This window comes from Amblyomma maculatum, chromosome 4 (assembly GCF_055883805.1).
Source record: "Amblyomma maculatum isolate TAMU_Amacu chromosome 4, ASM5588380v1, whole genome shotgun sequence".
NCBI classification, from domain to species: Eukaryota; Metazoa; Arthropoda; class Arachnida; order Ixodida; family Ixodidae; genus Amblyomma; species Amblyomma maculatum.
Window position 1 is genome coordinate 69,218,449 of NC_139347.1, and position 25,237 is coordinate 69,243,685.

General features: G+C 44.5%; 2 protein-coding genes across 2 annotated transcripts; one reads left to right on the forward strand and one right to left on the reverse strand.

The window, feature by feature from the left end:
• Positions 1-204: 204 nt before the first annotated feature.
• ago (F-box and WD-40 domain protein 7) lies at positions 205-21,152 on the reverse strand. The gene is made up of 11 exons (XM_084601872.1): positions 20,854-21,152; positions 16,710-16,875; positions 15,121-15,254; positions 14,511-14,727; positions 13,198-13,410; positions 11,903-12,037; positions 8,155-8,442; positions 7,267-7,562; positions 6,282-6,477; positions 3,740-3,980; positions 205-1,564 (listed from the first exon to the last, which is right to left on the reverse strand). Exons 2-11 carry the CDS (start codon positions 16,839-16,841, stop codon positions 1,299-1,301), a joined length of 2,118 nt encoding a protein of 705 aa, XP_084457998.1. The 5' UTR covers positions 16,842-16,875; positions 20,854-21,152; the 3' UTR covers positions 205-1,298.
• A 198-nt stretch (positions 21,153-21,350) lies between these two features.
• On the forward strand, positions 21,351-24,969 carry EMC7 (ER membrane protein complex subunit 7). The gene is made up of 4 exons (XM_084601875.1): positions 21,351-21,684; positions 21,763-22,021; positions 22,332-22,412; positions 23,434-24,969. Exons 1-4 carry the CDS (start codon positions 21,458-21,460, stop codon positions 23,566-23,568), a joined length of 702 nt encoding a protein of 233 aa, XP_084458001.1. The 5' UTR covers positions 21,351-21,457; the 3' UTR covers positions 23,569-24,969.
• The last annotated feature ends 268 nt before the right edge of the window (positions 24,970-25,237 follow it).

The window sequence follows — 25,237 nt, forward strand, 5'->3', positions numbered from 1 at the left end:
ATGTCTGAGTGAAGTTTCGAGGGGTCTGAAAGAGCACTAAAATTAGGCTTTCTTACAAACCGTCTTAACAAATGGGGCTGCCACAAATCCAAATGTTGGAGAGGGCGCGCACTGCTTTAGATTTTATATATACTAAGTGACTGAGGCAATCACAAACCACGCACCTCAAATGGAACGTGAAAAAAAGCCCACAGTGCACACGTGTACCGGTGAAACAATTAGTTTACTTTGTCTTCAATCAACAACTATAAAACAAACCTGTAGAAGACAGCAGAGAATATACAGCAATGTACAACTCAAGGGAAAAGATGCATTAGTTGGCAGAACAAACAAAATGTACAGCGAATGCATGGCAGTAAAAATCATGGCGCCCAGCGCCAAATGCTCTTAAGTTAGTCCACCCAACACAAACTGCGGAAACCCTAAAACTAAGTCCACTGGCAAAACAAGCCACCAACCTGACATCTTAAAATTTCACCAGACTTAAAGAGGAGTGCAGAACAGACACTACTGTACAACACGCCCAGAAACGAAAAAAACTATGTCGCAGCGATACTTTATTCCTGAAGCTCCTGTGGAACATCTCCCTCAACTTCCTCGACCACAAAAAAAAAAGGAAAAAGAAAGTGCTTTCTAACAAACGGCACAATAATTGTTCTAGTGTGCTGAGGCCACAGCTGTCAAAAAGGACGGCACCTTGCCCCAATCAAATAAATATAGGAGGTGTTCCCCATATGGCCAAGAGGAAAAATAAAATGCAACTTGGGAACTCGGTGCTTTGCCATAAGGCAGGGCCTCTCTTCAGTAGCCAAGCCATACGAAATGTTCTGCTGCACTCTATGGCAGCCTCAACACAAAGCTTGAGCAGTAATGGCACAAAATACTCGCTGCCAACCGGGATCTATGAGACATACACTGTTCAAGTCCACACCCTCTGCACCAGAAGAAAAAAAAAACAAACTCTATCACGTTCACTGTTCCAACCGGCAAGAGCGCAATGCAATTGGCCTGTCTGCTGCACAGCTGCACCACATTGTCCATCAGGTGTCGCACGCAGTCCTCCAGAGAGAAATTGCCCCAGGAAAGGCAGTGGAGCATTACCACCAAGCTTCCCAGCACTGCATGCTGCCATCAAGAACATTCCTCCAAAAAATGATGCCGAGGACTCGACCACCACACTCCGAGGAAGGGAGCCTACAACTGGCACACGGGCGAAGCTGTTCTTTGGCACTTGGCTGGGATGAGAGGAGGAATGTGCTGCTGCTGCTGTTGTGGCAGATGGCACACAGCCAGCTTCATCACTTGGGCTCATCGAAGTCCAGCACGAGTAGCTTGGTCTCCTCGGTACCGTTCCGCGAACCTACAGCGCACACCAGCTTCGTCGATGAAGCCCGCAGTCGCCACACCACACCTCCCGAGCCACCGGACTCTAGCGCCACCAGGTTCCGAAGAAATTCACCCGTGCGCAGGTCCCACAATTTCACAGTGCCATCGTCCGACGAGGTGACCACAAATTTGGAGTTGAACTGCAGGCAGGTGACGGCGCTCTGATGCTTGTGGGCACCTGAAATGAAGAAACGTGACAGAACCATTAAATAAAGTAGCATGGACAGTGCGGCGTCACAAAGGATGCAGTGCCAAACTCTGCTTAGCATAAGGTCAGCTTCACCCCCATTCTTGTCTAGCTCCTGATGCAACACCACAGAAAGCTGGCAAAATAGCAGTTCATACGCACAGGATAAAATTCAAACTTTTTCAGACTTAAGGCCCTGACATTTCAAGGCCTTCAGACAGTGTTGCGTAAGTACCTTCAAACAAGATAGCTCATTTTTACTGAGAAAAAGAAATAGAGCATACATGGCCTCAAAATATACTAGTAATTCATACATCAAATATTGCCACTCCTTTGCACTTTCTCCACACTGTTCAGCATCGCATTATAGGCAATTACATTAGCTGCTACTTGCTAGTACTGTACTAACTGCAGATTCAACTGCAGGCTGCTAGAGAAAAACATTAAGAAAGCTCCTAAACTTTTCCACCATTATAGACAGCTGCGGGAAAAAAGCTAAAACAAAAAGCAACGAGATTAAAAGCATTTACACAATGCGACCGACCAGGGATATACTTTGCAGAGAATTTTATTGGCTCCATGACGTTAATTTTGGGTTGTATTAGCCCATGGCTCCATAGAGAACGAGTTGATGAGTAAGCACAAAGGACTTCGTGTGGCACTTCGGTGAAGTAGACACTCCAAAATCTGATGCACACTTTTCTTCAGAACAGTGTGCAAGACAACAGTGTGCATGAATTATATCATGGAATTCACCTACACCAGCTTTCAGTTTCGGTTTCAGTTTCAGCCACTTAATGATGGCTGTGATGCCATGACATGCTTTGCTCATGTGGCATATGAAAATGTGCGATGTAATCGCTGCTTATTCATTTCTTTTGTGTGTGCGTGTATCTGTAGTTTTAACTTTTTAGAGAGGCTTGCATAAGAGCTGCAGTGAATCAAAGCAGCTCCAGAGACAACTGGTTTGGTTTACACAGTTTAATAACCCAAAAATAACTGCAGCAGACACCACTGCCTCTGCTGTATCATACTCGTTCCTGTATGCAGCAGTGAAGTCTGCCCAGCGGACATCATCCTGGGAAATGAACTCTTGTAGCATCACGGAGATGACAGGCATTGGAAGTATGTAGGTATAACCATGCGTGAGAATGCAGTGCACCAATGGTTGGTCCATTGAAAATGGCGCAATGGCTACGGCGCTCGACTACTGTTTCCAAAGATGCGGGATCGAATTCCGGCCTCAGCGGCTGTTTTTCAATGAAGGCGAAAAGCTAGGCGCCCATGTGCTGTGCGATGTCAGTGCACGTTGAACCTCAGGTGGTCGAAATTTCCGGAGTCCTCTACTACGGCGTCGCTCATAGCCTGAGTGGCTTTGGGACGTTAAACCCCACAAACCAAACCATTTCTTCTCTCTGGTTTTGTTGCAACATCGGCATCTCAGGACTCGATATGTGATATTGAATTGACTTACACGTGGCCTGCAGCCTAACTAGCCGAACGGGAAAGTCATGTTGAACATTAGAGCCTATTGCGACATATCGCAACCACATCTTGCGAAAACGAGATTTTCCCCATGAGCCTAGAAAGGCTTTTGCTATAAAAACAAGGGGAGGCTGGTGGCGGCAAACAGCTCACATGTGAACCGTGTTCTGTGTTGCATGGTGCCACTGACAACGGCATAGAGGAAGCGCCCGCTTCGTGCTTTTTTAATAAATTTGGTGTGTCACAATGCTTCTTGCCGCTTTGCTGGGACGATCCATTAGATAGCGCAATGAAGGAGGCTGGCTTTCTCTGGGGACGCACACAGTACACAAGCCGTGCAAAGCACATCCTCCTTGTCATGCAAGACAGCATTGCTAGAGACTTTGTTAAAAAATTAAAGCAAGTTTTCCCTGATATGAACATGAATCCCCCCGAGTTTTCACAGAGGTTTTCCAGATTACCCAAATTCCCCGAAGAATTCCCCATTTTTCCAGTTCGAAGACGCCCCGTTTTCCAGATTACCCAAATTCCCCGAAGAATTCCCTATTTTCCCAGTTCGAAGACGCCCCGAGCCAGCCATGTTCCAGGCATCTCCCAACAATTCGAATTTTTGGACAATTCACACACTTTCACTTACTGTGAGCAGTGCTCTAATGCTGATAGAGCAGAAGCCACACTCACCAGCCAGAGTTTGCAGGCATTGGCCGGTGAGGATGTCCCAGACCTTGACTGTTGAGTCGGCATTGCCAGAGACCAGGATGTTGTTGCGCAGTTCCATGCCAGACGTGAGCGACTGATGACCCATGAGCTGGTGCCGGCAGGCACCCGTTTCAACGTCCCACACTCGGATTGACGTGTCCAGGGAGCCACTCACTACGTGCACCCCATCAAACTGAAGAGAGTACACTCGGTTCGTGTGACCCTGCAGAAACACAGAAGGCAAGCAGAGTACCTGGTGAATATTTGAATGTCACATGAAGGACTCAACATAAAAGGCCTGTCAGAATCCACTACAGAATTTTAACAAATTTCCAGTTGTTTAAATTTCTAAATGTGTGGGTCATTTAAACTGTACGAAAGAGGTAACATGCACAAAGTGCCAGAAGCACACATAAACAAGCAGTGTTTATACCAGCCCAGCTGATATGTCACTTATATACTCAAGTACAGACTTGGTCAAAAGTCCTGAAGCCAAAGTACTTTAGTCTCAGCTGCAAAATGGAGCCGTGACGGCATCATTAAAGGCCAAAGGGCCTTTAAAATGCTGGGTAATGGTTTCTTGTCCCAGCAAGCAACTACCTATATCACATAGCATTTCACGGCCCTTTGGTCTCAACGGCTTCCTTTTGTGGCTGAGATGAAAATCCTTTGGCTTTGGGACGTTTGACCAAAACAGCACATGTAAGAATGCCTAATAATGACACTAACTTCAACACTTGAATCTTTCTCATATGGTGTGCAAGTTTCATGGAGTTGTGCCAATGTGCACCTGTGACAATTTGTCAGCACATGTATGCGAAGGAGCTCCCAATTTCACTATGCAAATAGAGCCTGCAGAAGTATTTTCCTTAATAAAGTCGCCAACTGATTTCTCAGAGTTGGTGGTGCCCAGGAAATGGTTCGAATAGTTAAACAGGCCAAAAAATCTTGAACTTAAAAAAAAGTTTTTTTTTTTCCCCTGAAAAATCTGCTTTAAATATTGCAAACTTCACCATTCCCTACGTTTCGCTTTTAAGCTGATAATACAGTTATAGCACAGGTGCCATCCACGGCTGCAAAGAACCGGTTGGTTGTGGCAGCAATGCCACATCGAAAAGACCATCTTTCGGCTGAAAAACGATCTCCACAGCATTGGTGACGGACTCCACCAACTCCAAATATCGATCGTGAATATGTACACATGTACATGTGTACATGGGGTTCATATAGGGTGGGCGACGGTCGGCAAACAAAGTTATCCCACAGGTCTGAATTATTGGAGTCCGAAAAATTGGTCGGCTACTCTAGCACAGCTGCAACTGAACTCTGCAGAAATAAGAAACACGATACGAGCAGGCAAAATACACGAATACGTTTTGAAACAAATGCCCTGCCACATTCAACTCTGCTGCGGCAGCATAAAACGAGTGCATCATTCGCGCACAGGAAGTATGAAAAAAGCCGAAGCCTTTCCAAGAAAAGCAAGAAATGCACACAAATACCCGACATACTCACAGCTGGCCTAGACAATACAGAACACTGACAGCACAGAGCAAGTGCCAGTACTACATTCAATTAATTGTGACACACTGTGGTGACCCAATCACTTCTATCTGGAGCACGCAAGCATTGCGGAGCAATTGAGTGGCCCCCACCAGCAGCTGCTGGACATCAAATAGAGCTCATGCACGCCTTCAGGTACGATGACGCGCAAATCAAACCAATATGACATCTGAACTAAGCAGCTACCATCCTTTTATCACACCCTGTGGCCCTCACTGCTCCACACAACCCTCTGGCATGACGCATATGCGGCCTGCAACCATGGTGAGGCCATTATGCAATTTGTCACCAACGTCCTATCCAGCTTTATGTGCAGATGAGTCACCCAGCGCTGTTGCTGTAATGAGATTTCAGAGGTCGCAGGCAAGCGCTCTCCTTTCGTTCTCAAACAGAGCGAACAGCTTGTCTGTGAAAACTGTCTGGTTCATCGTAAGCCTGGCTTATGGTGAGCCTCATGATAAGTCATGAGCCCTTCTTGGCCCGTGATGACCATTCCACTACACAAATTAACATTGTGGAGCGCAAGAGCGACGATGTGACAGGCTCGAGTGATACCGAAGGTTACAACTTGCTACTCGCTGCCCACACCTCCCAAATTCACCTTCAAAGGGTTGCCTGGGGTTATTTACCACCAGCTCTTGGCCAGAACCATTGGAAATCGTTAGTGCAACGAATATCTCGTGACTCTCACGCTGTTTTGGAAGCTCTTTTGTGTGCTTAACCTTGAAAGAGTCGCCTTTCCATATAACACAAATAAAGATTGCTAGACGGTGTTTTCTATGCCTTAGATCAAATTACCATTTCCTCAAGTAAAAAAAAAAAAAAAAAAAAAAAAACAATTTTTGATACCTACCAATTTTTGAGAGAAAAAAAAAAAAGAATAGAAAAAAGGTTCCTTTAGGCGGTTGAACAAGAAACACTAACCCCCGGGGACTTTCAGCAGACAAAAAGTGGTTCTCACCTGCAAGGTGTGGAGGCACTCTTCCCTCCTCGGGTCCCACACCTTGACCATGTAGTCGTACGCCCCACTGACCACAAGGCGCCCATTGTACTGAACACACCGCACAGCTGCCACGTGGCCCACAAGCACGTGCAGGCACTCTCCTGTTTCCAAGTCCCACACTCGCAGGGTGGCATCTCTGGATCCACTCACCACTCTGAAGAGACAGAAAAAGGAAACAAAACTCTACATTGCCAAGCATAATCAACCCTAAAAGTACATCTGGTGAAAAGCACCTAAATGAAGACTCTTTGCACAGGGAACTCCACGTCGCTTTCAGGTAAATTCAAAAGAACAAATTTTGTTTGCGTTTTCTTGGTGACGCTAAATATTTCCGGTTTCAGACAGAAAAATCGCTTCAAAAAGGTACTGCCGACAAGTTTAGTACAAGACTGCATACGCACAATGCACAGAGTGCTTAGAGCTGCCACAAGGCAGCTCACCATATCGCAACTCCGTTATGCTTTGGCAGGAGCATTCTGTCATCGCAAAAATGATCACCCCTCGCAAACTGTTCGGTGCACGTCACAGGAAGCTAGCCGAGCGTCTGTTCCAGCAGCACCCCGACGTTTCAGGGTTTGCTGCCATGCAAGAAATGCGATGCTGCCATCGCGCAATCAAACTTCAATGAACAATGAACATGAGCATTTCCGCTCACTTATTTACGAAAAGAGTGATGCGCGAGTGAAGGAAAGCACTGCAGGGGTCACGGCGAGGAAATGTGGTGCGAATGGTGCGATCCAGATGCATAGAAAGAACAAAAACGAAAGAACGACAAAGGGAATAGGTGTAGTTATTGACAATCTCGCGCAAGATGGGAGCTACACGAGGGCGCAACCTAATAATAAGTGGTACAACTTTACACCGAGTCCTATGGGAGGCAGACCACTGGCCCGTAAAAACTGCACTATATAACCGGTCCTGACTAGAAACAATCAATACTCACTTGTTTCCATACAGGTGCATGCAGCGCACAGTGGATGTGTGCCCATAGAGGGTGTGCAGGCACATCCCTGTGTCCGCATTCCAGACGCGCAGCGTGCGGTCTGTGGAGCCGCTCACCACCACGGAGCCGGCCATTTGCGAGGACCATACTCCACCTGTGTGACCGATGAGCGTGCGCAGACAGCGTCCCGACGTTGCCGACCACACCTTGAGCGTGTTGTCGTCCGAGCCACTGACAATGCGGTTGCCCGAGAACTGCAGGCACGTGATCACGTGGTCCTCATGACCACGCAAAACCTGCGCAGCAGAAAACGAAGGTTACCAACACCTCACAAGCGGACAGCAAGGTGGGGTTTCCGCAAGATTACAAATTTGCAAGGCAAGGATGTGGTAAAAATGAAGATGGTTTATGGGGATTAATGTTGAAAACAGACTCTGGCTATGACGGATGCCATACTGGAGGGCTTTAGAAATGTCAAATGCATGTCAGTGTATGCATATGAGTGCATGCATGGTTCTTTTGCACATCAATAATACCTTCTGAACTTTCACTGCTACACAACGCATTGCATCAGATAAAGTTTTTCTATCTTCAGTAGATAATCTAAGTGTTTAAATTGCTGAAGTTTGCAATATGCAAATGCATTTGGCATTGCCATCATAAGAGTGCAGTAGTATTTTAGAACGGTGGACAAGGAGGATTTGATGATGAACAGCACAGATATGTATGAATTGGGTGTAACAGCTGCAACAGGTACAATAGCCAAAACAGGAACTCTGCTCCAAGACATGCTTTGGTGGATGTGGTGCAGAGAGATTCAGAAAGGACATACAAGCACAAGTATGTGTTAATTTAGCGTAATCCCAACTTCCAGTGCTGTGCACGCACCTTTGGTTCACGTATTGGCTTGCAGCGCCAGTTCATTTCGACATAGTGGTGTCTCATGAAGGCCAGCTTCCAAGGGATGGGAGTAGCAGAGTTGGGGGAAGGTGGCGATGATGAAGTGCAGGTGGCCACCCGCCGACCCAGCACCTCCTGGACATCTTCAAGGCCAGCCTCGCGGCACTTCTCTCGCCACAATAGGTTGTCCTCGGCCAGTATACGCCAGTAGTGGCATGTCTGCGCTGCACGCAGCAAGTCTCGAGGCTCCAGAAACGTCAGCACGTACAGCGCTAGCTGCAAAGCAAAGAGAGAAGATGCCAGTTCTCAGGTGAAGTCGCAAAGCCGGCTTGATGGAAAAAAATCTTTTCAGAGAGATCTTTGAGGATTTTTGCAGATATTTGCATCAGTGTTATATACTTTTTAGCAGCTCCTAGAGTGTCATGACTTGGCACTTTTGAGTGCCATGGCTAGACACCATGACTAGCTATTAGTCATGGTCATAACTGACTTACAAAAGTCATGAACACCATCCTCCAACACTGAATCCTCGATCTGACTTACGACTACCTCAAACGCCACACTACACAGCATACAGATTCCGTGTAAACTATAACGACTCACATGAGGTTACAATTATATACAGTGCAGTCCACTTATAGCGATACCAGATATAGCAATATATCACTTATAACGATCAAAATTTGAGATTTATCATTTTTTCCATTGCCCCTATGTAAAAATAAACCAGATATAATGATCGCGGCACATCGGATACGATAGGTTTATCGCCGCCCGGTAGGTGTTTACCACGAAAATTTGATTGAATCTTGAATAAAAGAAATTTTAAGAAGGCAATGACGTAAAAACTCGACATATGTGGCAAAAACGGAAGGAAATAAGCACAATCATCATCGCAATTGCAGCCGCGCAAAGGGTGCTACTGCGTGTCCGCATCATCATTGCCATCGCCAATTCTGCATCCGTGGAAGATGGCAGCGACCACATTAATGGACGGCGCGATAGCTCACGAGATGAAACGGCAGGTTCATCGGGATTTTTGGCAAGGTTTCAAGGTTGGAAGCCTTGTGAAAAAATACGGACATTTGCACTCTACGATTTTAACGATCATCAAGGCTGAGGATGTCGTTCAGGTCACCCAGTCTAACGGTTTCGTGCATGCAAAAAGGGCTGCCGCAAGCGTACATGCAACTGAAAGCGATGCTCACAGCGATTGTCAAGCTTCAGCTGCTGCTCAAGCGAGCACGAATATCAGACTTGTTTAAGTATGCTTAAGTTATTTTATGGCTATTGATGTATACTGTAATTAGGTGTTTAGTGCTCTTTACGATGATTAGCGTTGTTCAACCCAATTTACTCATCATAACTGGGCAAGCCTACATGCATGGGAAAATACGTGGGTGTGCTTTTTTTTTTTTTTTGCCAGTCCAGATGTAACGATAATCGGTTATAACGATCGGATTTCCAGGTTTTCTGAATATCGTTATAAGTGGACTGCACTGTACCACTTGTCATTGCATATACATTCATGGCAGACCAACACTGGGAACTAGCAAGAAGCAACAAGTGTCTACATGGTCTGTCAAGCAGAGGCAGGGATTACTGCCGTTGCAAGCTTTTACATGGCTCTACTATATACTCTACAGCCAGGTATCCGACACAAGAAAAAAACTTGTTAAGAAAGTCAGTAATGCGTCCCTTCAAAAAATACATACGAGACTCATGCATGATGTTCCGGTCCTGGAAGCCCACCTACAGCACCTGCCCCAGACACACAGGTCATCAAACAGAATTCAACTATGCCTATATATACAGTTTACAAACCTCCATGTAACAAATTATTGGATACTAGAATGTTTTTCACTTCCCTAATGCCATCCTGATTGATACAAATGAAAATGTTGAGGCAGGGCCACCACTGATATAATGATGTAGCTATGGTGACTATCTAGTACCGTACATTGTTTAGAGCTGCTGCAGCTGAGGCTCAAAGGAAGCACCTTTGCAAGACAAACATGAACCACCTTTGCAGGCTGCGAGGTTCGAAACTGTTTGGGCCCACCGTGGAGGCGGGGCGCAGCGGGGTTTACGGAGCTTCTCCCAGAAGCGCACGCCCCTGGAAAAGCAGAGCGCCAGGCTGGGAGATGCTCGTACCCATTTTTACCGATGGATGTCCGGCGGTGGGTTTCGAACCACCTCCCGCTGCCCAGACGGGCACTCTAACCACTAGGCCACGGCTGCACTCAATGGGCTACAATACCCCCGATTCCTCACCCAACACTATTATAGCCATCCCCCCGCATCTGCAAAGCCTCTTCAAGCTCAAACCCCTCCCACGAAATATGGATCCCGAACATCACAAAGGCCGTCACGCAGCCTGTGCCTCATATTTTTCCAAACAGTACTCTACACGCCAGGACATCATCTACACGAATGCACACATCAGTCAGTTGCAGACTCGGCACACCACGATATGCACAGACTCCCAAACAGCACACAGATATTTCTTGCGAGGAACCCTCCCCACACTCATCCGCTAAAATATTATCTACTCTACCTACCCCTCCCGATCCCATCACCATCACATGGGTACCTGGGCACGAGGACATCCTCAGTTAGCACCTACTAGCGACAACTCCAGACACATTCGTTCCCATCTCCTCAATTTGCCTGTCTTTCACCTCATGAACTTCTCACCATACTGCACCACATGCAATGCCACCCCACCCACACTCTACCATTACTTATGGAAATGCCCACATCCCATCCGCATTCCTCCTGTCAAACACTCCTCATCCTGGGAGGCTGCCCTTCTAGCCATGCAGCCCGCAGATCAGTTGCGGCAGGTCGAGCGAGCTAATCTATAAGGAACATCCAGAGGGCTCCTGGACTAAGGGGTCCTCCTGGGAGTGTTTAGATTTTTTTTTTAATTTAAATAAAGTTTTTCTTCCTCCTACTCCTATCTAGTATGATCATAACGAGCGACTGCAGTCGACATGACATTCTGTGTTTATGTTGCAACGTGAAACCGTTATAGCTAATCAGGAGAAAAAAAAAAAACCTTAAGACATGGGGAAAGCAGTGTGCAACTATTACTGCCGCACAGTTGGCTTCCGTTCTGCATTGTCTATGAAGTGAAAAATGCATATAATGAGAACCTGGACGTGAGGAAAAATGGTGGACTTTTTATGATATCATTATAATGTCTTTTTCATTTAACTGTCTTTTTCTCGTGCAGTTTCAGTTTCGATCGCCGAACAATAGCGGCAAACTAGTTTAGGTCACGTCACGCAAGTCATGAAAAAAAAAAAAGACACACAATTTGTTCATTTCTGAGATTCCAGCTCTTGAAGAGACTTGTGCAAATGGATATAAACAAATCAGCAAACACACTGCAGCTTCTGTATGCTTCCTGTGACCAAAAGTCATAGCCTTCATTCAGCAGTTGAGACCTGAACCGAAACTGCACAAGGGAAAAAGAAACGTGCTTTGCTCTTCGATGCAGAAACGCACAAGTCAAGTACATTTTTGTGCTTCGCGATGAGATGTGCATCATTCGAAAAACAGAACCCTGTTTTTTTTTTTTTTTTTTTTTTTTTGGTCCAGACTCACGATTAGTTATGAATGAGGTTTAGATAGTAACTAGAACCATCCAATATCACCATACTGCCCAAAATTGTCTACACACGTGCACACTGTTTGCCGCGGCAACATGCTTGGTATTCGGTTTGCGTACCTCTTTGGGAAGGAGAGAGATGAAGTCCCGTTGGAACTGTGGTTCAATGACGTTCATCATGTGGCGCACCTGGCCCGGCTCACAGCCCTCAATCAGCTGGTCAAGGGCATAGAGCTGCTCTGAATGGCTCCAAGACTGCAAGAACCAGCAGAAACAGTGTGAGCCTACACACAAAACCCCAGCTTTTAATTTCATCAATCCGTTCTATTGTCTCCCTCTCTCTCTATCATCAGCGTCAGGGTCGTCCGTAAGGTGTTTCTGCGACCCACACCAAGTGAACAGTCCATTAAGGGGGCCAGGGCTCTGGGAACATTTTTCTTTATTTTTAGGCTCTGTGCAAATGAAAATATGCTGATTTCAAATATCTAATAACTTCTTTATATGTGAGTTAAAATATTCCTCTTTTTCACTCCTTTGTTTATTGAAACAACTGAGATAAAACCACTCATCCAAAAACTATTAACATATGGCGAGCTATAGTATACAGCATAAGGAACACAATGTAGAAACTACTTTTTTGATCAAGACTATATTTGTCATTTTACAACTGGAGTTCGATGAGGAGAAAAGTGGTTGATGAACCATTTTATTTAGGGCGCACAAAATGAACTAATTCCCAGAACATCTGTTCCCAACATTAGTCACGTGGCGCATGCTGCAATAAAAATTATTCCTTTATCTGTTCTAGACGTGAAGATATCCATCTTGTAAATGAATAAACCGCAAAAAAAATTTGTGTTTTGAGAAAATGAGAAATAATGCAGAGATGGGATTTATTCAGCTTGTTTGCACTTTACAAAGTGGAATCAATGACCCAGGAAGTGAATAAATTGCTAGGTATGCAGAAGAATATGGGCTGTAGACTTCCAAACCGTCATTTTCAAAAAGTTGATTTTTTTCCCCACCTTTTGGCCCTCAAGAGGCCTATCTCCTCTCAAAACATGTAGGCCACTGCAGCAAGTATCAGTGCGGTCACAGTCCTATCATTTCAAGACCATAATCAGCCCCTATGGCCCATCGACGGCCATGTGCTGACACTGCAATGATGCCACTGCGCAATGCAGCACAGCTCGCTCCTGCCCGTGACGCATCAGCTTTACGCAGCTGCTAATGTTGGAGGTGACAAGAGGCAACTCTCGAGATTACTCGCCGCAATTTTATTAACATCTACTAAAACCTCAAGCCCCAAATATTTGCCCTTGACCACAAATGCATCATAAAAGAAAGAATAGAGGCGCAATTAAGCTTTTTCAAGAGAAATTATATTCCAAGGCAGCTGCCAAAGACGAGCCCACCTGAAAGATGTCCAGCCAGGCATCCAGTTTTGGGGGTTGAACTAGCGTGGAGGGGTGCCTTGTGCGACGGGGTGCAGGTGCTGCATTTGGCCGATCTTCCGTCACTGTAGGAGTGGCACTTCCTTCGCTCGAAGAGCTGTAGCTTGTCTCCCAGCCACATGGCTTCTTGCCTCCAAGCCGCTGAGCCACTTCGCGCTTGCGTTTCAGCTGAACCTGTGGTACAGAAATACACTAGGCTACATTACGACCTATCACCGCCCATCTCTCTTGCTGCGACGTTCGTGCATAATGCTCCTTAACACATAACCACTCGGTATTCCTGTGACTGAAGTAGGAACAAACCAAGCTGCCATACATAAAGTATAAGGGGTTATACTTGGAATGAATTTTTTTATTTTATTTTAATATGAACCTTCTCGTAAAACAAAAGATGCATATTTTACCCGTGACGTGTAAGGTGAAGAATGAAGCATAAATAATGTGATGCAAGGATAATACACGCAGAGCATGGAGCCACACTTACCATACAGAAAAAGCAACCGATGTTTATGACTGGACACACAATAAGAATCTCTCAACGAACGCCCTCTGAACAGCAGCATTCACCCACTGTCACATCACTGTCAAATGCCGTGTCTGCCCTCCTTTTCTCAACTGGCTAACAGCAAGTGCAAGGCCACTCACCGACTGCTACGTCATGAAAACAGGGCAATGCCATTGGCTGAAGGTACTTCGTCAAAGGGAGTTGTATCCAACTTTAAGAAGACTGAACTGGTACTGCAAAATATGATATTAACTGCTCTGAAAAGGATTTTTTGTTGAGTACCTCTTCTTTTCCTAAATACCCATGCACAAGAGCTAATCACCACATTTTGCCCTTCGTGCATCATAGTCAACCTTTCTGTTGAAAATATGAACACAACTAGCTTTGCCTCATGCTGCAATCTTTTAAATGGCTGCTCAGCTTTGTGACCCTAATAAAATGGCTACTGCATAATAAAAAAAAGGTGGGAGGGGAGAACAGATAGAGAGAGAGAGAGAGAGAGAGAGAGAGAGAATGGGGGGGGGGGGGGGGGGGGGGGGCTTGCAATATCAAAATGTTGACAAAGCAATACTTGGTATCTAATAATCAAAGACCACATTATGATTCAGTTCCAATCAAGGTCATAACCAATGCTATACAATGCTTCCATTTAAGCTGTTAGAGTGCTGTTTAGTGAAAAAGAAAAAGTTAAGGGGGTGGGAAGGGGAGGGCATAAGATGTTTAGTGTTCGAACTATTCGACAAGACACAACAGGTAGAAAATAACTTACGCCTGCTGTTGCAGCTGCTGTAGGGTCATCCTCGCCCTCAGCCATGCCCTCAGTGGAAGAGCAGCTGCCTTCTTCATCGTCGCTGGAAGGGAGCCCCTCAGACTGGAGTAACCGGTTCACTGATGATGCAAGGGACGTAGCCTCAGCCTCCGAGGAGGCCGCCGAGGCAGCCAGCTCCTCCCGGCTGCCACAGCTGCTGCTGCTCGCACTACCCCACCTGGACATGGAGCCAACACTGTCAGGCACCACTCGGGATGACCCATTTCAACAGCTAGTTGCAACAACAACAACAAACTATAATCAGTCTTTCAGGAATGTCGTCCTTGCCATAATGCATATATGCAATAAAGTCTGACAATAAAGCTCTATGATTACGAAGTGCACAATGTCGACTAGGCACTCATGTGTGGATGCATGTGTGGGCTCGTATTGCTGCTGTATAACCTGCGGTTTTACATAGCACTGACTCTCTCTACTTTGTTTAGGTTTTTCAGAATGTTGTTGAAGCTTCTGATTTTATGAGAGCTGCTCTGCTTAGACTGACAAGGACACAGCAAGAGAAACACAAATAGTCCGAACAGAAGAAAGATCACAAATGCTGTCAACTGACCTGGTTCCCTGAGTGTCATCAGAGAAGTTCTCCCTTGGACTGCAATGAAGACAGCACGCAAGCTCCTGCAGCAAAGCTGCATCTATTCCAGGCACCGTCACCAGGTCCCCGACACGGGAAAAGCCTCCCTGCAGCTGTAGAAGGAAGGCGGCTGTGGATCTCATGCTCAATATTCTTTCAATACTTTGCACAAGAAACCATGGTTTAGTTGGTTTGGCTTGTGGGGTTTAACGTCCCAACATGGTTTTTACATAACTACTCACAAATGGAATTTCTTACAAAGGGAAGAAGAACATGGGCAAATTTAAATTGAGACGCAGCACGTGTAAACAAATTATTTTCTGAAATTCATGTGAAAAAAATTGACTAACACGTCTGAGCAAGCGCACAGAATGTCACTCTTCAAGACAAACACTCCATCTAATTTTTGTTTTTGGTTGAAACTGGATGTGTGTCTCTCTCTAGCTACTATATGGATGCTTTTCTCCCTCAAACACGTAGGATGCACTCCCACGCATCAGTAATCATCCTTTCAAAGGGAGTGGCTGCGTAGCCTTGCTTGTGGCTTGTGTATATAAGTGTCGCACATGTGCACACATGGGGGGGGGGGGGGGGGGGGAACACGCCTTGAAGCACTATTGTTTGCCCGTGGAATCTGCAGGTGGCGGCGACACATGAATTTCATTTTTGGCCTTGTTCCAGCTTGTAAGACCGGAATAGTGTCCCTTCTCATATCTTGCAAGTTAATGCAGTACAGCCCTCTCTACTGCTACATTCTGGTATACTGTGACCTTGTGTCCTGTGCTGAGCCTTGCCCTGTTTCTTTTAGGGTGGAGATTTGTTTCTAATGCTTGCTTTTGTTGGCCTTGTGTTGTTTGCTTTGTTTTTTGGTTTGTTGGCAGTGATTTGCATGCTTATTTAAAGTTTCTTCTTGAAGGCATCTATGCTAACTGCCTAATGAAGGGGAAAATAAATTGCTGCTTATTATGATTTTTGTTCTTGCCTGCTGGGGTACGGAATAGTACTACTCACAGCCTCTACTAGGGAAACTGCATGGCTAAACCAGTTTATTGCTTCTGTTGGTGCAATCTTGCTGGTTGGGCATTTTTCTTGCACCACATTTGCCGCAGCTATGTTTTACGCAGTGTTAACCATTCCAGCCATTGAACATATAGCGTAATCAGTAGTTTTCAAACTTTAGCTGACAACTGTTGGGACTAGTAGAGAAATGGTCTCCACCCTTGCTTTGCACATGGATTGCTGAGATTTAGAATCCGTTTCACCAAGCGTCTGCTAGATCATATACAGTAGGCTGCCAAGGGGCCAGATGATAACGAGCAAGAGCTAAAAATGATGTTTGTAGTTTCACATTTGTGCCTGGAAGGGTTGAGACTGACTTCATTAATTGGTCATTGTTAGGACTGTTAGTGCCTGGGGGTTAGGTCACCAGATTACTTTCAGCACATTCACTGCGTTGCTGGTCGCAGGTGGGTCACATCATTTATTCACGCTATGCAGCCAGAAAACTTCGGTTTCATTCCATGCAATAGAACATTCTATGCTTAGCCAGAAAAGGTACCAGAACTTACCCTGCGAGCTGCGACAATCGCTTCAGCTGCCGCTCTTCCCAGTCCGACGACCTTTGCCAGGTCATCGACTGAGGAAGTGTTGATGTCCACCACGGCATCGTTCACCTCGGCTGAACCTTCCTCAGCAGACATGGGCCTGCCCACGTCCGCAGCTTCAGAAGAGCATCTGTGGCACACATGTGCAAAAGCAGTTAGCAGCAGCAAGGCAGAGAGAACATGGAATAACAAGCAACAATATGCATCACTACATTACTCTTCAAACTGCATTAGAAGCGCATTTTCAACATCAATGCCCTTTAACATACCAAGCTACATAGAACATTTCTGCATTTCACTCACAATGGAACCCAATAAGAATCAAAACCACAGAACTGTGTCCAACAGAAAATGCCGCACTTGTTAAACCAAAGTGACGGGTGCATCTTTGTCAACACTGCTGCACAGCAAGCATCTTCACTAATCCCTGCCGTTGCATGCTAGTTTTTGTGGTCTTATGAAGTGCAACGTTCCAAAGTGATTCTAGCAAGAGCATAAAGGAGGACTCAAGACTAATGTTGGCTAACTGGAGTTCTACCAGAGAGAACTTGGGCTGCTACATATGTGCACCGCTCGCCAATGCAAAGCATACTCATTTTGGCTTTTTAACTCACTCCCTGCCACTCCCAAAACTACACGTAAAAACAATGATTCAGCAAGCATGTGCTGCCATCTATGAAGAGGCCACATAAGTTGACAGAACTTGTATCATAAATTTTAAACAGTTGGAGTGCATGTATCTATATCCCCAGCAGCATAGCAGCCATGGCGAGCAGCGTGTCACATGCGTCCGCGCTTTGACTGATGAAAACAGCTGTGATGCGAATCTGGCTATCTGTGTTCTAGCTGCCAGGTGCCACTTTGTGTGGTCACACAAAGAAAGTTTTCTAAGCAACTGCCAACTGAACATTCTAATTAGCACATAATTACTTTCTTAATTAGTTATTGTCAATTTCTTAGCATTGAGTACAACTTATTTCTACAGAATAATCCTGAATAAATATTTTTACATATCCTGCAGAGCTTTAATGTGCCTTATTAGCATAAAGTTTCCACAAAATTAAAATACAAAAAAAAAAAAAAACGGCAGGGAGCATGCAGCGGTGCGAAAAACAACCGGAAGTGAAAGGGTTAAGGGCAGGGCTAAAATCACAATTTTTACCAAAAAGACTTACTTTTAAATGTTTGTTGTTCTGGACTGTGCATATACTAAAGAAACTTTGCATGAAGTTTGGTCATCAACAGCGCAGCGAGACTTTTTGTGAGATGGGGTGCACTCACCACTGAAAGCACCAATGAATGCAGATTTCAAGATGTAGGTGCATAGCGGGCAAGAAACTGAATGCAGAGCGTCTCTCTCAGAATGCTTGTTTTTCAACCCTCGACCCAAAAGCAGCCTGTTATCGAGAGTACCACAGACAGCTAAAAAATAAAAGGTGAATTTTGGGCCATGGCAATAGCTTGATTGGCAGGTAAACCAAAACAGGAGCTTGGATTGACTAAAACGCAACATGTAAACCCTTCAAATGCTGTTTTCTCTCTACTGGGAGCCTCGCTAATCAAAGTGCTTGCCAAGCTGGAGAGCGAATATGAAGCGTAGACGAAGAGGCATGCCCATCAAGCAACGAAGGAAAGTATCTAACTAGCGCAGACAAGGGCGCTGGACAGCTGTAAAGATGAAAAAAAAAAAAAAAAAGCAAGGAGGCAACTTGAAGCAGTCACCACAGGGCAATGCCGTGTTAAAAAGGTCGGCAAAACATATTCAATAAGCCACTCTAATTTATTAATTTAGGCCATAAATTTGAATAGCATGTTCTGAAATCTTTGAACTCATTTTTCTTAGTTCATATTTTTACAGGTGCACAACCTAAAGGGAAACTACCATTTCGAAACTCTTATGTCAAAGGCTGCTTTCTAGGTGATTTCTGGTCAATAAGTTTATTATTTTGACTGCTAATTATTCTCTAAGAAATAGAAAAGTATCAAATATGTGACACATAATCCCAACAGAAAAAAATGAAGTTCGTTTTTAAACTTATTAGATTTTTATGAAAATATCATAAAGAACCCGTAGTTGGCCTTATCCTGCACAACAGACTAATCTAAGCATGAATGATTGGTATACTATCATGATTTTTTAAATGATAGTTTTCCTAAACTGAAACATTTAACTACTCATTATGACATCAACATTTTTTCTACTTGTGCCAAGTTGATGAAACTTAAAATATGCTCTAATTGAAGGAAGATAAAACTGTCCCTGAAAATGTTATCGAAATTGATGAAACAGTTCAAAAGTTGACCCTTTAGCCTCGAATCCCCCTCTTAATTTGCACTCTCGCATTTTGCCTTTGTCCAAAACGCAACCTCTACCAGCCTGGATAAAACCCGTGTACTCTCGCTTAACAGTTGAGCCCCTTAGTCATCGTGGTGGGACACCGACAGGTTTTTAAATTTGGCGGCGAACATATACATATAAAGGGCGAGCTATTTGTAGCGGGAACGGGTTTTGAAAACATCGCTCAAAGTGAACAAGGAATAAATAAATAAAAAAAGCAGAATTTTACTATGAGAAGGCACAGTAATGTCCATTTTTTAGTACTGTGTTGAGTTACACCAGTAGTTTGCCACAAAACGGAAGGAGGGAAATGCAGACCACTTTCTCAGTGAATATAGAGGCATGTGGGCATTTGACAGTTTCAACAGCATAGAGAGCACAAGTGAAATAAGCATGTACTAACTAACATGGAATCAAGAAAATAATTTGCAATTGCAGCAACTCTTGCTCTCAATGGTCCATTCATTTCAGCACACAATTTCCTGCCATAGCATGAATTATAATGTGCCATGCATTCATGGTCAACTACTTTACCCATTATGACAGTTTTCAGCACATGCTGTGCCTAAAGACCCGCTCCATCTCTAGTGGTTCAAGCACAGGTGGAAAGGGAAATATAGAGGGAGGGAAAGCGGCTGGTAATCTGCCCAGCACATCGCCTTATACAAATTCTCCTGTGGTTATAGAAAATATGCTAAATTGCCGGAACAACAGAGCCAATGTTCAACAACCACTGACAAGAAAACATGATGGCAGCCTTCATCCTATTCATGCAGTCGCACCCCCCCCCCCCCCCCCCCCCCCGACTTCAAAGGACTTTACAAATCACCTCTACAAATGTAGTTTTACAAAGCCCGGCGTTTCAGGTCCACGGTATCTAGTTCGGATCCAAGACAAGAGCATGCAAAAAAACAAAAGAAAACATCTTAATTTCCACCATGTAGGCTACACGCAGTAGCCTAGAAAGCCGACAAAACAAATTTTTATACTTGCTCCAATGAACAGAAAAACTGAACCTGGTCTCGAAACTGGTTCAGAATAATTGAGCAAAACTAATTTTCACTAAAAACATTGCTTTGAAGAACCACCAAAGTGTAGCTGTGCCTATGCGTTCTGCTACAGCGTGGGGAACACGTGTTGGAGAAACGCGCACAAGCGGGCACGCGACCTGCAAGTATACTTAAGACATCGCCGAAAGTGGCGTAAAAGTCACCGCACAATGCGCCAACACTTCAGGTCGCCATGCAGAAGGCACACACAAGCACACCCAGTACGCGCATGACTGCCCACACCTGGCAGCGTGCACTGGCCCGCTTGCATCGGCAGAACAATCTGTTATCTCCTTCATTATGCTGGCAAAACCTACTCAGAGATACAAAAACTAAACAAATAAGCATAAAAGAGTTTCAGTCTTGCAGACGTCACCAATTAAAACGCTGAATAAACTATTTCTGCAAGCGGGCTGCTGCTAAAGTGGTAACTCGCAACGCTGCCGGACCGACGGGGACAGTAATTCTCACCAAACTGTTCACTGCAGCCACTAGAACAGTATAATACGGTTTAGTAGGGGCGTACGCGAGCAAATGCGCATGTGGAACACTGCCTTCGCTAACACCGTGAGAAAAGCATAGCTGTCTATTGTGCACAACACAATGCCTCGTGTGCACTGATTATTCTCGAAAGGCAACACAAATGCAGAGTAACCGGTACGCAAGAACGAAGCACGACATAAAATTAAGAGGGGCGGGAAAAAAGGCACACAAAAATTACTTTTAAGTTAGCTGAACGACGAGTTTGGACTCCAGACGACTGCTGCACGGGTGTTTGGCTACTCAGCTCAGCCCAAGGCCTAACCTAGCCGTCACCACGGTCATTTGACACACGTATTTCAGGACACCACCATCACGGGTCGGGGAAACCGATGCTTCATGAAGCACGGACTCTCACGACTCAACACCGTAGGTCACAGCACTGCCTACTTCAGCACGCAGAAGGACGGAACATGACCAAATTAAGCGAGACAGTTATCAAAACACATCACGCACAGGCGGCCACTGCCATGTTGTTAGTGACGTCGAAACTGAAAATAATGCATATATATATATATATATATAAAAATATGCGTAGATCTTTTTCTGCGCCATTTACTTAGAAATAGTCCGAAGCTATAAAGCAATACAAAATTTTATATTTTATTTTTAATTAATGCAATCATTGGTATACTGGGTATACGTTCAATGGTCATGTGACAAGCCGATCTTAAATGTTAGGTGGCGCAAGGTCGCAGGGTTGTTTTGCGTTGCGTACGATCCGTACGATTGATTGTATGGTGGCCTGCTTCCGCGACTGAACTGCGTGCTAAGCGGCATTAAATATGTATCCTCGCTTACTAAAACAGAAATGTCTACGGTTTACAAGCACCAGTTTATTCCAAGTCGTTTTTGTTTTAAGTATTGTCAACTTAGTGGCCAGCGATGAGGACGTTGTACCAGAGAAACATGTGATCGAAGGAAAAGTGGTTCCTCCAGAAATCGCAACCTCCGAGTGGCTAACGTCCACTCGGATTCTGGTGAACGGCGGCGAGCAGCTTGGGTTTCTAAGGTGAGCAACACAGCTAAAGGTGCTCCGCAGTATCTCCTTGCAATTACAGGGTGTGACTAATTTCGTCTTGCTCCACAGGAGTGACGGAAGCTTTTCGGTACACAACTTGTCCCCTGGATCGTACGTCGTCGAAGTTGCGAATCCCGACCATATGTACGAACCCGTTCGCGTAGATATCAACTCGAAAGGTAAATTTCGAGCTCGTCGAGTCAACTACATCCAGTCAAACCTCATCCAGACACTGGCGTACCCGTTGAAGATGAAGAGTCGCGGACCCATCCAGTACTTTCAAGTTCGGGAGACATGGAGGATCACAGACTTTCTCATGAATCCCATGGTAAGTAACAGGGCAGTACAATAATTTATGGGTCTTTGAGAACTTGTTCAAGGTAGGGTAGACAAGTTAACAAAATGACATGCGAGGTTTTTACACTACATTTTCTTGTTGATGCGACTGTCAGCCAGGCTGCCAGGGGTTATGTTTACTTCTATGAAGAATTCAGATCTCCAGGGTATAAATGAGATGGGCAAATTATTAGTGCCATGGGAAACGATCTGATGCCTCATCATGAAGGCACCTTTCCCGACCAGCATTTATTTAGTTCCTCTGTTACATTGCTGCTACACCGGTGCTCTCTTTTTACCAGGTCCTCATGATGGTTGTTCCCCTGCTTCTTATTATGGTCTTGCCAAAGCTGATGAATGCAGCTGACCCAGAGACTCAACGGGTAAGCTTCAAATTGACAGGACTTGCAGGCTGTTCGTGGCTTGACAGTGGCAAAAAGCTCTTGTCTTTGTATTATGTTGGCATAGCGTCCTGAACGCATATTTTGCAACCATGTAGTTCTTATTGGTATGGGCATAAGCAGATAGCCAGCTGAAACTTAGGTGCTTATTTGACCGCAAGCTCAATCATGACTGTAACCTCGAGGGGGTTGAAGAGTTCAGCGTATAATGGATATCTCCTCGCAAGGTCTGCTAGCCAGCAGGCAGTTTGTACTCTTCACCAAGGCCTACCGAACTGCAGATATGCACAGAAGTTGCATGTGCAAAAGCACTCGCTCTGTTGGTGTGCCATGATCATCATCATCTAGTAATATATTGCACTTGCAATGTAAGCACATTTCATGACATTCCATGTACAAGGTTGCTCAAACGCATTTATGCACGGGCATTCAACTGTACCTTTGCTTGTGATTAACAGTAAATAAACGTTGCAAACAGCTAATTTTATGTATTAGACCAAGGGCGGCATGTACAGTGATAAATATCAGGCCGAGTCAACATTGAAATCTGTTGAGAAAAAAAAAAGAAAGAGAGGCTTAGTTTGTCATGCCCATCCCGTGTCTCCTTAAAGTTTTCACTTTTACATGCCTAGAGATTCTGCTCTTTTGTCTACATGACTTGAACATTTTAAAGCATCATATTATCTTTTTTTGTGCAAGAACAGTGTCTTTTCTGCCGACATCCACTGTGAAATTCAAAGCAAATCATTGCCATGAGTATATTCATGCGAGCCACTAGCGGAGTAACGGTGCCAGCACCCAGAGGTCAGTCAATGTCTCAGCTAATAACTTATTTGTTTGCGCAGAAGCTGTAAACAAAAATGAAACGAAAACAAGGAGTGGCTATTGTCATCTGTCAATGAGTGTTTTATGTTCTCCTCCATTGTTTTATGTTAGGATGGGGAAGAAGTGTTTCTTAGCCTTTTGCTGGGTTTTGCTGAGCCCAAATTTCATACTTTCGCAGGAGATGCATCAGATGCAAATGCCTAAGTATGACATGCCCGAGCTGTCGGAAATGATGACCTCGCTGTTCAAGGGTGGCAACAAGAGGCAGCCACAGCAGGCTAAGACTACTCGGGTGGCAAAGAAGCGGCAATAGCAGGTGGATGAAGTCATCACCTGCACTACTGTGCTGTGATATAAAAGTTCAGTATCTCTCACGCGAGGAACTAATCCAAATGCGCATTTTGTCTTTTCCTGTTTCCTGCACCCACTGCTGTGTGCTTCTTTGTGAAATATAATTTCCAGATGTGGTTGTATGAAAAATACTGCAAAACTGCACTTATCAGTGCATCATGGTACCATATTTCACGGGGCACAACAGCCTTGTTGTTTTTAGTTTTGCTGTAGCACAGTTCCACACTTCTGGTCAATTTAGTTGACAACAGTAGATGTGGAGCTTTATCCTTCACTGCTGTGATGCAACCGGCACTAGGACCAACAAATATATTTGCAAATTTGGAGCTTAATGAGCAGGACTTGCTCTGTGTGATTAATACTGAGTGCTGCTAATGTAGACTGGTGTACCACTGCCCTTAACAAGGTATGTCAAAAACAGTGGAGGGTCCGTATAGTGCATGCACCATAGCAATTCTATTGGCATCTGTTGTTTAGTAGAACCTAAATTTGGTTCAGTACGAAGCATATTGGTAGCAGTATTAAGTTCTGATAAGTTTTGTTGTGCATAGATGGTAGTGTTCACTTTTTGGGCAGACAGACACGGCCTCATGACAGATAGCATGTACTGAAAAATCTTTGTAATATATCCTGCTGTGTTTTGATGAGCTTGGGGAACATCTGTGCACCTGTGCAAGTTAGCATAGTTGTTTTATATCACACTACCATAGCAACGCTTCTTTCTTGCAGTGATGAACATATTTAAGGCTCATTGTGAACCTAGTCCTTGACTTCTTGGCAGTTATGCAGAGCTAATAGTTTAGGTTGTAAGGCCCAGCTCAAGTGCCAGCTGTTTTTATGTACAGTAGCTGGCAGTATATATTTGTGTTCAAGTTTGTTGAGAGAATTGGGATAATAATGACAGTAACGTTTTTTTGCATATGTGTACATTTAGGCAGTTAATGTGCACTAGTTATTATTTTTCATACTTTGATGGTGCTTGCATATATTTTTTTTTATTGTCTTTGCATCCCCCATGACTGCATGAAACTCCTGAGAGGCAACCATATCTGTGTGCTCATTGAATATTTAAATTGGCATTGATGATTCATAAAATTGTGAGTTTTCAGATAAGGATATATATACACAGAAGTGAATGTTGCCTGCAACTTTCTCACTGTTTGAATCTGTCTACACATGTGTAGTTGTATCATCACCATTATGGCTTACAAATGGCTGACGATTCTTTTTGATGTCCCTGTGGTCTTGCCTGCAAAGCATGTGTTAGGACAGCAGTATTGTGTCGCACATGTGAAAGCCTTGATCCATGTACAAAAAAGAAAAGACGTTATGGTGACTAATAAATTTACGGGAACGCAATGTACCCGGTTTGTCAAGTATATGAGATCATTGTTGAATAAGTGTGCAATAAAATGAGGGAGTTTCTTTTACTGCTCTTAAAGAGCGTTTCTGAAGCCTAGATCTACAGCATGGTGGAAAACATTTCAGATAAGTTCTCTCTTGTGCTGCAACTTATGTGTTCATATTTATTTATCTGTCTTTAAAATACTGCTGCCTGGTGGCACGATGTTCACATGTTGGAAATTTTCACATAAGTCGCTGACCGAATTTTTGAACTCGACGGAGCTCTG